Source organism: Lissotriton helveticus, chromosome 4_2 (genome assembly GCF_964261635.1).
Source record: "Lissotriton helveticus chromosome 4_2, aLisHel1.1, whole genome shotgun sequence".
NCBI classification, from domain to species: domain Eukaryota; kingdom Metazoa; phylum Chordata; class Amphibia; order Caudata; family Salamandridae; genus Lissotriton; species Lissotriton helveticus.
The window spans coordinates 454,343-468,662 of NC_136064.1; the positions used below are offsets into that span (position 1 = coordinate 454,343).

The 14,320-nt window shown below is 52.0% G+C and overlaps 1 protein-coding gene across 1 annotated transcript in view; it reads right to left on the bottom strand.

The window, feature by feature from the left end:
• The window catches only part of LOC144752165 (ubiquitin carboxyl-terminal hydrolase 12-like), a 268,084-nt gene that overhangs the window by 167,404 nt on the left and 86,360 nt on the right, over positions 1-14,320 (bottom strand). Inside the window, exon 2 of the mRNA XM_078640092.1 lies at positions 4,848-4,928. Within this exon, the coding sequence (XP_078496218.1) occupies positions 4,848-4,928 (81 nt within the window). The remainder of the gene's footprint in view (positions 1-4,847; positions 4,929-14,320) is intronic.

Genomic DNA, 14,320 nt, shown 5'->3' on the forward strand with positions numbered 1-14,320 from the left:
CCTTTTGGAGATTGTTTTTCGGAACAGATACGGTATCATTGGAGGACTTTCTTTTAGGCTTTGTTCTGTCCCCGATAGAGCATTTCCTGTGGCATGTGTTTTTTAACGCGTTTTAGGGTTTGTTTTGTCTTCGATAGCAGAGCATTTCCTGTAGCATGCGTTTTCTAACTCGTTTTAAGCTTTAGTTTGTTTCTGATACTTTTGTGTCCGATAGCAGAGCATTTCTTGTGGCATGTGTTTTCGAATGCATTTTGGTTTCTCTTTCATAGCAGAGCATTTCCCGTACTAGTTTTTTTTTCTAAAGCGCTAGCCTTTTTTTCATCTCTGATGGCAAAGCATTTCTCCTGTTGTTCGTAAACATATTCTATTCCGTTTTCGTAAGCGCTCGGCTTTCTTTCATTTACGATAGCAGCGCATGTTTTTGCGTGTTTTTAACGAGCACATAATTTCACTGCACAGCAAGCGTTATTTTTTTTTGCTGGAGCGGCTCTTATTTACTGCGCTTATTAATTTACGGACCCAGTACTTGTGCTTTCTAGTTGCCGGCATGTTAGCTTTTTCCCTAACTGGCTCTTTATTGTTACTCCGTGGTAACAGATTTATTAGTGGACGCTGTGTGTGCGTCCTCTTACCGCTTTAGGGATACTTTGCTGCACCTTCTTCTGTTTACTATGGTTATTTTCCTTTTTAACTGTCTCCCCATTGCTTATTTTCACACACAAGTCAGTGCGTCACAGTTTTACCGGAGAGGGCACAGCTCTCTCCAAGACACAGCTCTTCCTCTGCTCTCAACACTTGGGCCCAGTGCGAGGAAGGGGGTAGTGTTATTCCTTAAAAAAACCCTGTCCGTTCTCATAATCAAACTCACTTACTTCACACAGCACTCCAGGCCCCTGCTGCTTTCACACCCCCTCCCCGCTCCGCCCCCTTCCCTGCCCGCCGTCTGTTCCCTCAGCCGTCTGTACCCTGCTGCTTAACACCCTCTCCCCCGCTCCGCCCCCTCCCCGCCATGTCGCATGCAATCGTTTCGTATTTTTGTACCACTTACTCCCAACCGGCTAAAGACACCAACGTCAAAAGAAAAGAAAATGTTCCACAGTGTCTCATCAATAACTTACTGAGTCTGTCATTTCTTACATACTAGATATCCGGAGCAGAAAACATTTAAAAATCAACCCTCTCCCCCGCTCCGCCCCCTCCCCGCCATGTCGCATGCAATCGTTTCGTATTTTTGTACCACTTACTCCCAACCGGCTAAAGACACCAACGTCAAAAGAAAAGAAAATGTTCCACAGTGTCTCATCAATAACTTACTCGGCGGGCGTCTGTATCGAGTAAACCCCACATCGAGAGAGGTACTTTCCCTGTTTTAACGTGTCCCTGCTGCTTTTTTGCCTCAGCCATTCATGCTCACCCCTCTCAGCACTATACAGCTGTACCCCTATCTCTAAGCCTTACCTGTGCTCCGTTTCGTTGATCTTCCGGGTCATCTCATCCTACTATTTTCATTGGCAGTTCATGTTTCATTTATTTCTAGTTCTGTTGGATTCCGCCTGCGGGGACACCTGGTATGTACCCGGTTACTGCGCTCTACTTCCCCTGTAGTTTGTAAGCTCCACCCTTTCTGCAGTTCATGAGTTTCTCTACAGTTCCTAATACTTCCATACGGCTCATTCTTTCCCTTATAGACTGTTTCCCACTCGTGCAGTTGTTACTCATTGCCCCTGCAATTATTGCATTCAGCTCTAAATGTTCTCGTTGAACATTCCTGCTATTTTACTAATTTTATTGTCTTGGGCCGCTCCTGGCCCTCTCTGCGCAACAGTCTTCCGTCACACTGCTGCCTTTCTTGTGTGTTCACAGTTCGTGGTGTCCTAAGAACGCACTCACCTTTGCTAAGTGCGCACCCTATTGCACCTGTGTCTTTGTAATGTCTCGCCCGAGGCCTGGAAACAGCCAAGCCAAGCCAAGCCAAGCCTCTGTTCTACGAAGGCGGATTGTGCCACGTCATGATCACCCTCACCCTCACTCACCCTCAACCCCTCACCCTCACTCACCCTCAACCCCTCACTCACCCTCAACCCCTCACTCACCCTCACTCTCACTCATCCTCACCCTCACTCACCCTCAACCCCTCACCCTCACTCACCCTCAACCCCTCACTCTCACCCTCACCCCCCCACCCTCACCCCCTCACCCTCCACCCCTCACCCTCCACCCTCACTCACCCTCAACCCCTCACCCTCAACCTCTCACTCACCCTCACTCACCCTCAACACCTCAGCCTCACTCACCCTCAACCCCTCACACTCACTCACCTCACCCTCAACTCCTCACCCTCACCCTCACTCACCCTCACCCTCACTCACCCTCACTCTCACTCACTCTCACCCTCACTCACCCTCACTCACCCTCAACCCCTCACCCTCACTCACCCTCAACCCCTCACCCTCACCCTCAAACCTTCACCCTCACCCTCAAACCTTCACCCTCACCCTCAAACCTTCACCCTCAACCCCTCAAACCTTCACCCTCAACCCCTCACTCACCCTCACTCTCACTCAGCCTCAACTACTCCCCCTCAACCTCACTCACCCTCAACCCCTCACCCTAACTCACCCTCAACACCTCACTCGCCCTCACCCTCACTCACCCTCAACACCTCACCCTCAACCTCAACCCCTCACCCTCACTCACCCTCACCCTCACTCACCCTCACCCTCACTCACCCTCACTCTCACTCACCCTCAACCCCTCACCCTCACTCACCCTCAACCCCTCACCCTCACTCACCCTCACCCAGTGCAATAGGTCTCAGACCATTTCAGTTAGAGCTTTTAGAAATGTTTATGGCTTTTTTTATTTGTAATTCTTTAGCATTGGCTACAGGAAACAAAAATGCTAAACATTTACAAAAAAAACCCATAAACAATTCTAAAAGCACTAACTCTAATGGTGCGAGACCTATTGCATTTCCAATGCTTGTTCTTCACTGGACGCAGTGTCATCTTTATAGTGTTTGCGGTTTTTTGGGGGTCTTTTTCAATAATTGGGCAGCCCTCACAACCTCTGCCTCTGCAGGCTGCAGCATACAGAGGCGCTACCTCAACTCCAGTTGCAGCCAGTGCTCCTGCTCAACACCCGCCTTCTTCACTTTGAGGCTGCTGCTTGGCCATGGACGAGGGGAGAAGCAAAAGGAAGGACCTGTGAACTTCCCCAGGACGCGTGTAAGGTAAGCAGCCCCCAATATAATAACTCTACATGGGGGAAAAAAGTTGTGTCTTTGTTTAAATAGCGCTTCTGTTTTCAGCTGATCCTCGTTAGTTTGCAAGCAATTAATGAACGCCACAGTATCACTCGTCGCCACCACAACATCAATCTGTGCAACCATTCAACAACAACTGGTTCAAATATGTTCTCTCAATGTTTCAAGCTTTATTTCAAATTTCACAAAAAGATGCTAATATTTCACTTCTGTTATTGGATTTTCGTCACAATAAAATACACTGAACATAATCTTCACAAAAGTTATTTACAAAAGTTTAAGCTATTACCATTATACATTACAATAACTTTTATTTAAGTATTAATTATTAAAAAATAAATAAAAAAAGCCATTGTTATTTGTAATAGCAATACATCTAAGTCACGTAAATACAACACATATTGCATTACAAATGCTATAGGTGTCACATTTGCGAAAGTTAAAGCAATTGGCATTGTAAATGACAAAGCTATTAATTTAGCTATTTTCAAAACCAACACATAAATACAAAATTTGTCATTTACAATACCAACAGCTCAAACTTTCCTAATGCGAGACCTATTGCATTGCAAATGCTTGTTTACTTGATGTTTTTGCATCTATGTGATTTAATCTCGACACAAGACCTCTTAACTAAGCAAACACGATCTATAAATACAGTACTTTTACGCCACCGTAGCCTTCATGCAAATCTGCAATCATCAGCAATACAACAGTAAAACCACAGAACAATCAAGAGACTTGTACAATGAGGAGCGCAGTGGGCTCCCAAGAAGAGCTAAACACTAATAAGGAGGGGTTCCACAATTTCTAAGGCTCCTAAGGATGCACATTGCTTCTAAAACTGTTTAAATGAATGTGCATGGGCAAGGAGCACCATCTCTGTAGATTACAGGTCCTGATTGGCCAACACCTGTATGAGCTCTGTATATCATGGAGACATTTATTGGATGGAGTGCCCATCGTACAAAAAAAGAGTGCAGATTACAGTGGCTGAGAATCACATGATAAGACTCACCCAGAAATATACTTAGTAGAGAAGCCATAAATAAAGAGAAAACCCATCAAGGTTGATAATCGTCTGAACAAAGATCACCAAAGGTAATAACTCTCAAGCAGGAATATTAAATCATTCCCAAGAAGGGCCTTCAGAGGTGAATACCAATGGTAAGGAAGAATAACAAAAATGTTATAATAATCCCAAATGAGGAAAGTTAAAGATGTTAACGATTCCAAAGGAGGAACATGAAGGTGATCATCAAACCACAGAGGAACAGCAAAGGTGATCATCACTGCCATGGAAGACCAATGAAAAAGTTATAATTATTCCCAGCGAGGATAGTCAACAATGTCAATCATTGCAAACGAGGACCAAGGCGGCGATAATTCTGAAGACGGACCATTTGGGGTGGTCATCATTCCCAACAAGGACCATCAAAGCTAATAATCATCACAGAATAGAAAGCAGTCAGGGCATCCATGCAGCTGTAGACTTTAGGAATGAGCTCCAACATCAGATGAAAAAATATAACAGGCACAGAAAGTATGAAAGAAATGGCATGAAGACAGAAAACAAACTCACATTGACCAGTCCGAAGTAGTGCTCATTCACAGGAAACTGTTCCGAACCAATCTCTTTCTCCAAGGCCGAGGCATTGGTGCCCTGAAAAAGAAATATCTAGGATCAACATCAGATTAAAGACAACTTCATGTACTTAGCTGACAACTCAATTAATTCCGAGGCTGCCTCTTACTCCACAATTTACTCAAGCATGGCGTGAATGAAAACGATACCGACACTAATAATAATATTAGTCATATGAAGAGGGTTTTTTTCTTATTAACAACATGTTCCGATATTAACTTTACAATCTGGAACCAATAGCGCAGCAAGGGAGGAACTAAGGGGGTCACCCTGAATTCCTACCCGATTACCAAAACACGTGGAACACAGAACATGGAGAGGAGAGGAAAGTGATGATTTAAGAAAATAACTCCCATATAATCCCAACTACTGATGAATAGCACCCACTGCATACAATGATCACAGCGTCGTTTAAAAACAGTTGTGGACTGACAAGGTACAGGGTCAGAACATCTGAAATCGGAGGTCATCAGGCGGACGCTCACCCCATTTAAGTGTGCCTCTAGTCCCATGGCCGTGTAGGGGATTCACCAGGGAGCAAGTATAATTTTTCAGTTCACATTTTTTAATGTACAATGTTCACTCTAAGCATTGCGAAAGTCCTAAAACACAACCCTAAGCCAGCAAGCAATGGATCATTGCACACAGCAACAAAGGGGTGTAGAAAGTATGTTGAGAGGGGGGGACATGATTCAAGAGCAGTACAAAAATAATAATTTCACATTGTTTTTATGAAGCGCTTTATGCCATGGTTTATGCTCATTCTAAGTACTGTACATAGCAAGGGTTAATATTATCATGCAGAATAATGCTCAGGTTATCCACAATGGGATAGGAAGCGCAGTACGGTTTGACTGGACCTGCAGGTCACACAATGTCAGCATCCAATCCTTAATTAGCTGAGCCAGCTTGCAATGGAGCAGAGGAGATAGATTTCTGGTGCCCGAGGAGCTGTTATGGCATGTAATTGTGACATTTCTGCATGTATGCAACAATCAAACAAGCATTGGCAAAGCCAGTAGGTCTTGACTATGCAAAAGCTATTGGCTTTGCCAGTGTGTTTTAGCCGTGTTGTACATCAGTGTTGCTGCTATTCAGCATGGCTAAAGGTTTTGTTTTTTTTAAATTTGTTTTATTGTTGCATCAGAGTATACGGTACAGTGTAAATAAGCCGCTGACGTGGCCTCAACATTCAGCCATGCGTGCAACGTGTTTTTTGTTTATACATCTGGTACAAATATACAGTTCCTCCAGTAATCAGTACATATTGAGCAATCATGTTTGCAGGTTAGGAGGCAGTGAGCCTGCATAGCCAGGAGGATAGTGAGTGATTACAGGAATATAAAGTCCCGTCTCGAGGGCGTTGGATCGGGGTCTGTACAGCCCATATAATGGTGCTACCAGAAAACGGGGGGGGACACAACTGTGGGGGGGAAGCATGTGGGCGCTAGCTTGGACGAAATACCGGTGATGGGCGCCGGGGAGGGGGGGGGCCCAAGGAGCTATTCAGCTTGCACTTCAGAAGGGTGGGAAGTCAATCAGGATGCAGGGGGCATCAGGAACCTACCCCGGGGAGGGGGACACCAGATAGACGTCAGCGGTCTTCTCGGGCCGGGGGGGGGGGAAGGAGTAGGTGGGTCACTCACTTGCGTGGACTGTCGGAAACTGTAGAGGAGCATGGCCCATTCCATGGATATGGGAAATTTACGCGCACCCCTGGCTTCTTCTTCTCTAAGGGCATCTTCTTCCGCCGCCGCCCATTTACTGACCGCCCCCGTCCATGCTGCTATAGGGGGACCTTCCGGGGATCGCCAGCGCATGGCTATGCATCTGTTCGCCAGCAGGAGCGCTAAGGACACAAAGCGTCTATGTACCGGGGCTTTCTTAGGGAAATGTAAGATGCCTAACGCGCTAGATTCCCAGGTGGATAGTGTAGTGAGACCTGTCAGTTCTGACAGTGTGTTGTGTACCGCTCGCCAAAAGGGGTGAAGGTCGGGACAGCTCCAGAACATGTGGCGAAAGTCTGCAGCAGGGGAGCAGCATCTGGGGCACAGGAATGGTGTGGAGGGATAGAACTTCTGCAATCGCGCTGGGGTGAGGTACGCCCTGTGTAGGATATAGTATTGGATGTTCTTGAAGCGGGCGTTCCTAGAGACGCGCTTTGGGGCTTCGAGCGCTTTAGTCCACTCCGAGTCGTGTAGCGCGCGACCTATGTCCTCCTCCCATGTAGCCCGCAAGGTCGTCAGGGGTGCGTGTGAGAGTTCCCGGATGGATTTATACAGCCAGGTGACTAAGTGGTGTCCCACCCCCATACGCAGGACAGCGTGTATCACTGGATGCGTGTCTGGCTCGCCAGTACGGAGGTTAAAATGGGGCCGGTATCCGTCAATCAGCTGTCGATATCTGAGAAATTGGCCCGGGGGGAGCACGTATTCAGCGGTCAGGCGGTCAAGTGATTTTAACTGGCCTCCCTCAAAGAGCGACTCCAGATCCGTGATGCCACATTGCGACCATTCGGTGAAGCATGGAGCCGTGAAGTAGGAATCTTGCCTGGGGCTGCCTATCAATGGCAACAACGGGGAGTACGGAGGTCTATTGGGGGACATTCGGTGGATCCGCATCATGCACCGGCGCGCCATCGCCACTTGGAGGGGATGCGTGCGCCGCGGCTTGGTGCCCGGGAGAAGAAGACGGGTGAGTTCCGGGGTTGCGATTCTGCCGGTCGAGGTGACAGTCTCCTGAGGGTAACGATCCGCTGTCCAGTATGACAGCCATTGGAGTTGTGCCGCGAGGAAATATGACAAAGGACGGAGCTCCGAGTCCTCCCATCGCCGTGGGAAGCTGGAGGGTTTTTAGGGCGACCCTATGGCGGCTCTCGCCCCAAATAAGGGTCCCTAGGAGGGAGTCTACGTCGCGGAAGAAGGATCTGGGTGGTATTACCGGCAGATTCGTGAAGTGGTAAAGGAGTCGGGTGAGCATTACCATTTTGGCCAGAGCTATCCTTCCTATCGGGGCCAGTGGGAGTTTATTCCAGAAAGCGACCGCCGGGCGCAGGCTGGCAAGTGCCTTGCGGTGATTCCCCTCGAAAAGGTCAGCTGGGGAATGGTACAAGCGGACACCGAGGTACCGGGGGGCTTCTGCAGACCATGAGAGGTTATGCGCTCCGAGCCCGACTTCCCGGGGGGGCAGGCTCGGGTGTAAGGGGTAAACTGTGGACTTGTCCCAGTTCACCTGTAGTCCCGAGGCCTCTGCGAAGTCCGCCAGCGTCACCCCTATAGGGGTCAGGTCCGTATCGATGTCTCGGACGTATATGAGAAGATCATCCGCGTACATGGATACGCAATGCGTGCTGTCCGCAAGTGGGATGCCCCAATCCACACCTTCCTGACGGAGCCGAACCGCCAGCGGTTCGACTGCTAGCGCGAATAAGAGAGGCGACAGGGGGCACCCTTGTCTTGTGCCTCGTCGGACTGCGAACGCTGGTGATATACGATTCCCGATACGTACCCGTGTGGTCAAGTCGGTATACAAGAGGCGTGTGTACGCTATTAGCGTCGGGCCGATATTTAGGCGCTGCAAGACTGAGAAGAGATAGGGCCAGGTGAGGGTGTCAAACGCCTTCTCCAGGTCCATAATAAGGCAGGCGGCGCGGGGAAATCTGCCACGTATCTGGTCTTGAACGTGGAAGATTCGGCGGAGGTTCTGGGAGGTGTTCCTCCCCGGGACAAAGCCGCATTGGTCGGGGTGGACCAGCGGGCGTATGACTTGCGCATAACGATCAGCCAGAATTTTCCCCAGGATTTTACAGTCGGCCGACAGGAGCGTGATGGGGCGATACGACCCCATGTGGAGTGGATCTCTGTGGGGTTTGGGAAAGGTGACAATCACGGATTCCCGCAGTGACTGGGGTAACCTCCCCAGATGAAGAGACGCCCTGAACACCCGTGACAAATGGGGGACCACTAGGGGAGAGAATGTCGAGTAGTACTCCAGCGGGAAGCCGTCCAGTCCCGGCGCTTTATTCCGGGACATGGCACGAATTGCCTGGGTGATGTCAGAGGGTTTTATCCTGGCGTCCAGGGCACGCTTGTCTACATCCGATATTGCGGGCAGTGTCAGTGGATCCAAAAAACGATCCACAGAGAATGGGGAGTATTGGGCCGGGGTCCCGTACACTTGTGTATAGTGACGTTGGAACGCTAGGAGGATCTCGGCCTGCGAGCGCACCAGTACACCGTCTAGATCGACAATATCCGTGATAGGCCTGATTTCGGTATCCTGCCTCGCCATCCAGGCCAGTAGTGCTCCAGTTTTGTCTCTGTCCTTATGCACCCTAGAGGCGTAAGCCCTAAAATTGTATCTTCGGAGGTCAGCGCAGGCAGTCTGATACTCCGTCTTAGCCTTGGCCATGAGCACGGCGTGTTCCACCGAGTCGTCAGGCCATTTAGTGAGTGCGGCCAGAGATTGTTCTGTAGCTTGGAGCGTCCGTTCCAAGGTGCGTCGGACTCCCACCACCTGCTTGATGCATTCTCCCCACGCCACCACCTTAAACGCGTCCCATTCCACCAGTACCGACGATGCAGTGTTTGTGTTATGCGTAAAGTAGTCGCGGATGCTGGTTTCGTGTGTGTCTCTGAATACTGGATCTGAAAGGCAGTCCCTAGGGAGGCGCCAGGTGGGGACAGGCGGGTGTGGGGGGCGCCAGGTTAGACGGATGATGTGAGCGTCATGATCCGAGAGGATCCGACCTAGGTAATCTGTGGATGTGATCTTAGGGAGGATTGGTGCAGAGCAGAGGAAACGGTCCAGACGGACCCTGAGGTTATGTGGAATCGAGTGGAAGGAGTAAATGCGAGCCAGTGGGTGCAGGTGTCGCCATGCGTCAATGATTGCCCAGTGCGCGGTCCATGCCCTGAAGAGTTCTGCCTATCGGGGAGCCGGGGAGTGTGCGGGGGGAGGATGCGAGCGGTCCAGGGTGGGGTCCAGTGTGCAATTAAAGTCACCTCCCAATACCCACGGAACTGTAGTGAACTGGGCCAAAACGCCCGTGAGGTGGTCCCAAAATTTATCCTGGTCCGTGTTGGGGGCGTAAATGCTACCAAGGAGTATACCCTGGCCATCGAGTATCCCCTCTAGAAACGCATACCTGCCCTCTCTATCCACCACCCGCCGGAGCTCTCGGAAGGGTGTACCTGGCCTGACCCAAATTAACGCGCCGCGCGCAAACTCTGAATAGTGAGTGGCACAGAGGGTCCCTCGCCATTTGACCTGCAAGCGAGTGAGTTCGGTAGTGTTCATGTGTGTCTCTTGCAAAAATGCAATACTGGCAGACATACGTCTAATGTATGAGTAAACAGAGTAGCGTTTGCTGGGTGTGTGTAGGCCTCGCACATTCAGTGTAAGGACATTAATGTCTGAACGTGAGTCTGCCATTCGTACGGTGTCGTGAGTGGGAGAGGGACCCCCCTGCAGCCCCCGTCGGCCGCCAGTGTGTATGTGTCACGTGTACTCCTAGTGCGCCAAGCTTCCACAATCATGGGGGAGGGACTAAGGGAATTAACAACAGATAGAACCTTGGGTGGGAAACAGTCCCAATACTGAGGATATCTCACCGGGGGTGGCATATCCAAACTAGTGTCCCACTAGGGGAGAAAAATACAACGGATAACAGCGGGGGCGGCAGCGTGTGTCGCTGCTGGGCCTGTGCGCGGGTCGGGCTCTTGTAGGAGAAGCGACTATCGCTCGCAAGCGCTCACAGTTATTAGACAAAGCAGTCTAGGCTCCTAGACGTCGCGCAATACAATAGGCCACCATGAGAAGGATATAATAGTGGAAAGTTCATCCATCATGAAGAGGTGCCAGGTCGGGCGGCCAGGGTAGCTTCCAAGGTGTGCGTCGTAACAAGGGGGGAGGAGATTGGTCCAATCCCCGACATTGTTCCGTCACTGTCCCGGTCTTTCTCAGGGGTGAACAGGTGCGGTCGACCCTCCAAATCCGACGCTATGGGTGACGTGTGCAGTTCGGTCACCGCTCTCAAGGCATCTCGTCGCTCCTGCATGATTTGCGTGAGGTCGGGTGAGCCCGTGGGGGATGATGCCTGGCTTTTGGGGCGGCCTGATCGAGCACGGCTCGCACCTCGTCGTCTGGGGCGTCTGAAGTCGTTGTTGCGTGCTCTCTGGGGTCCAGGATTAGGGATTATTGGGCAGTGAAACTCAGTCCAATCCTGTGCTTCCTCCGCCGTGTTGAAAAAGAGGGCTTTCCCCTTGTGCAGTACTTTCAGGCGGGCCGGGAACAGCAGGGAATATTGAAGATCATTTGCGCGGAGACGCCTCTTGACGTCTAGGTAGGTGGAACGCAGGAGTTGGATCTCTCGGGCATAGTCCGGGAACACCATAACGTGCTGGTCTTCCACTTGAAGGGGGCCCGCCGTTCGGGCCGCACGAAGCACCGCATCGCGGTCTCGGAAATGCAAGAATTTAGCCAGCATGGGTCGCGGAGGGAGGCCCGGCTTGGGTGCCCGGGCCGGAACCCTATGGGCTCTTTCAATGGAAAAATATGCCGACCTTGCCGCCTCCGGTGTGAAAGATTTGGTCCAGAGCTCCATGTATGTCAGAGGGTCCGAGTTCTCAATCCCTTCCGGCAAGCCCAGAACGCGGATGTTACAGCGTCTCGAGCGCCCTTCCAGGTCCACTGTGCGTTCCTCGAGGGCCGCCACGCGGTGCAGGACCTCCTTCAGTTCCGCCACCTGTGTTTTCACCGCAGGCTGCAGCTCAGTCACAATCCGTTCTCCGTCTTTCACTCTGTCCGCCAACTTGCGATGGTCGTCGCGGATTAAACTGATGTCCATTGTCAGGACGCCCAATCTCTCCTCCATTGATAGGCGGGACAATTCAATTGCCGCCAACACCTGATCCAACTTTGCCGACAGTGTGGGGTCGGTTTGCGACGCGTTGGCTTGCGTCCATGTTCTCGTTTGCGGCATTCTCTCGGGGGCCGTCTCGGGGACAGCCGTCGTCTGCGTGGGCCTCGTTTTCCCCGTGAGTGCAGTCAGAGATGGGGAGGGCCCGGGCCTCCGTGCACCCCGCAGTCAGCCGGCCACCTTTCCTCTGCATATCCGGGTAGGCAGCAGCTCGGTGCAGGTCGGGCTTCTAGTCCCTCTTGGTCCCGGGGCAATCACTGTCTTCCTGTTATGGGACCCCTGCCAGTTCGGGGCGCGAAAAGTAACTTGCGGCTGAAAGGGGGTGACAGCCCTGGCGTCAGGAGATACGCATCAGAAGGGCATTGCTTCCACAGTCCAGGCTTCCCCGGAGATAGGGTGCTTGTAAGTAAGGTCGGGCTCCGCCCCCTCAGGCGACCCCGGGGGCTGAGGAGCAGGCGATCAGGGTTCGGGGGGTGGGGGCTCGGGTTGATGAGCGACCCCGGTGTGGTGTGTTCCCGCCTCGGGGTCAGTGGAGCATCATGTCTGCAGGGAGGAGTCCACGCCAATCAGGGCGCCCCAGTCCCTGCGGGCGCCATCTTAGGGCCAGGCACCCGGGTCCGTCGGGCCACGCAATGTAGCAGGAGCGTTCTGGCTCCCCCCCCCCCCTTGAGCAAGGGCCAACGCCGTCCACGACCCCTCGGCGGGCCCCAGCGGGGGCAGGAGGCCGCCGGGTCACTGGCGCCGAGATTCACAGGAGGAGAGGGGGGGGAGGAGGGGTCGACACTCACCGCCTCCAGGTGGGATCGAGGCCGTCCGGGGGGTCCCAGCGTCACATAGGCGGTACCTCCGTTAGTGTCTCCTGGTCCGCGGCGGCGGGCTGAACAGTGCTGGGGTAGGCTCCCGGTCACGCAGGAGCGCCGATGCAGTGATCCCTCGGGACAGCGGCCGCCATCTTGTGCGCCGGACCGCTCCCGCAATAGTTAGTCCGGCTCGGTTCAGGAGCCCGTGAGGCGGTAACTCCGCTCCCCGCTGGGGCACCGGGGCCGCCAGCCGTCCTCTCCGTCGAGGGCCGCCGCCTCGGGGATAGGTCCTCAGTGGCGTCCACCGCAGGTAGAAGGAGCCGCGCCCGCCATCTTGGACATTCGGCGCTCGGCTCCGGCGTCGATGAGGGACGGGACGGTGTCCGACGCTCGCCCGCAGCCCCCGCAGCTCAGCCAGAGGACGCTCACCGCAGGTAAGCCTCAGTGGAGTGATTTTTGTAGGCTGAGGCTCCCAGCGATCTTAGGAAGTGGGCACGATGCTAGCCCGATCGCGGAGCCTCAGCAGGACACAGCCGCCATCGTGGCTTGCCAAGCCACGCCCCCAGCATGGCTAAAGGTTTGTGGCATAGGGGAGAAAGGCGAGGAGTACTATAGAGTGTAATAGAGTGTCAAAGAGCTAAGTATTGCAGCGTAGTGGAATGCAGTGGCGTAGAGTGCACCGGTGCAGAGTAGACTAGAGTGAATTAGAGTGCATTGGCGTAGAGTGCACCGGTGCAGAGTAGAGTGGTATAGATTACAGTGGTGCAGATGTAGAGTGCAATGGCGTAGAGTGATGCAGAGTACAGTGATGTATAGTGCAGTGGTGTAGAGAAGACTGGCGTAGAGTAGAGAGGAGTAGAGTGGTGCAGAGTAGAATAGAGTGGCATGAATGCAGCGAAGTACAGTACAGTGGTGTAGAGTGCTGCAGAATGGAGTATGGGGCAGAGTGCAGTGGGGCACAGTAGATTGGCGTAGAGTGCAGTGGCGTGGATGCGCATTGGTTTTGAGTCGAGTAAATAGAGTGCACTGGCATAGAGTGCATGGGTTTAGAGTAGAGTGGTGTAGAGTGCAGTGGCACAGAGTAGAGTTGTGTAGAGTAGAGTAGCGTAGAGTCCAGTGTGTACAGTGAAGTGGCCTAGAGTGCAGGGGGGTAAAGTGAATGGTTTCAGCGTAGAGAGGAGTGGTGAAGGGTAAGGTGGAATGGTGAAGGTAGAGTGCAGTGGCGTAGAGTGCAGTGGAATAGAGTAGAGTGGCATAGTGCAGAGTAAAGTGGCATAGAGTGGACTGGCGTAGAGTGGAGTGGTACAGAGTAGAGTGCATTGGTATAGAGTGCAATGGCATAGAGTGCAGTGTTGCCGAGAAGCAGGGAGTGGCACTGAGTAGAATAGAGTGGTGCGGACTCGAGTGGTGTGAAATGGTGCAGAAAAGAGTGAAGGGGCCTAGACTGGAGTGGTGCAGAGTGCAGTTTTGAAGAGTGGACCTGAGTGCATTGACATAAAGTAGAGTGGTGCACAGTAGACTAGAGAGGCATACAGTGAAGTGGCATAGAGTGCAGTGGTACAGAGTAGAGTGCAGTGACAGAGTGGAGAGGCATGGAGTTAAGTGGCACAGAGTGGAGAGGAGTATGAATGGTGTGGTAGCGCACTGCCATTACAGACAACACATTTTCAACTGAAATTACATTACCTAGT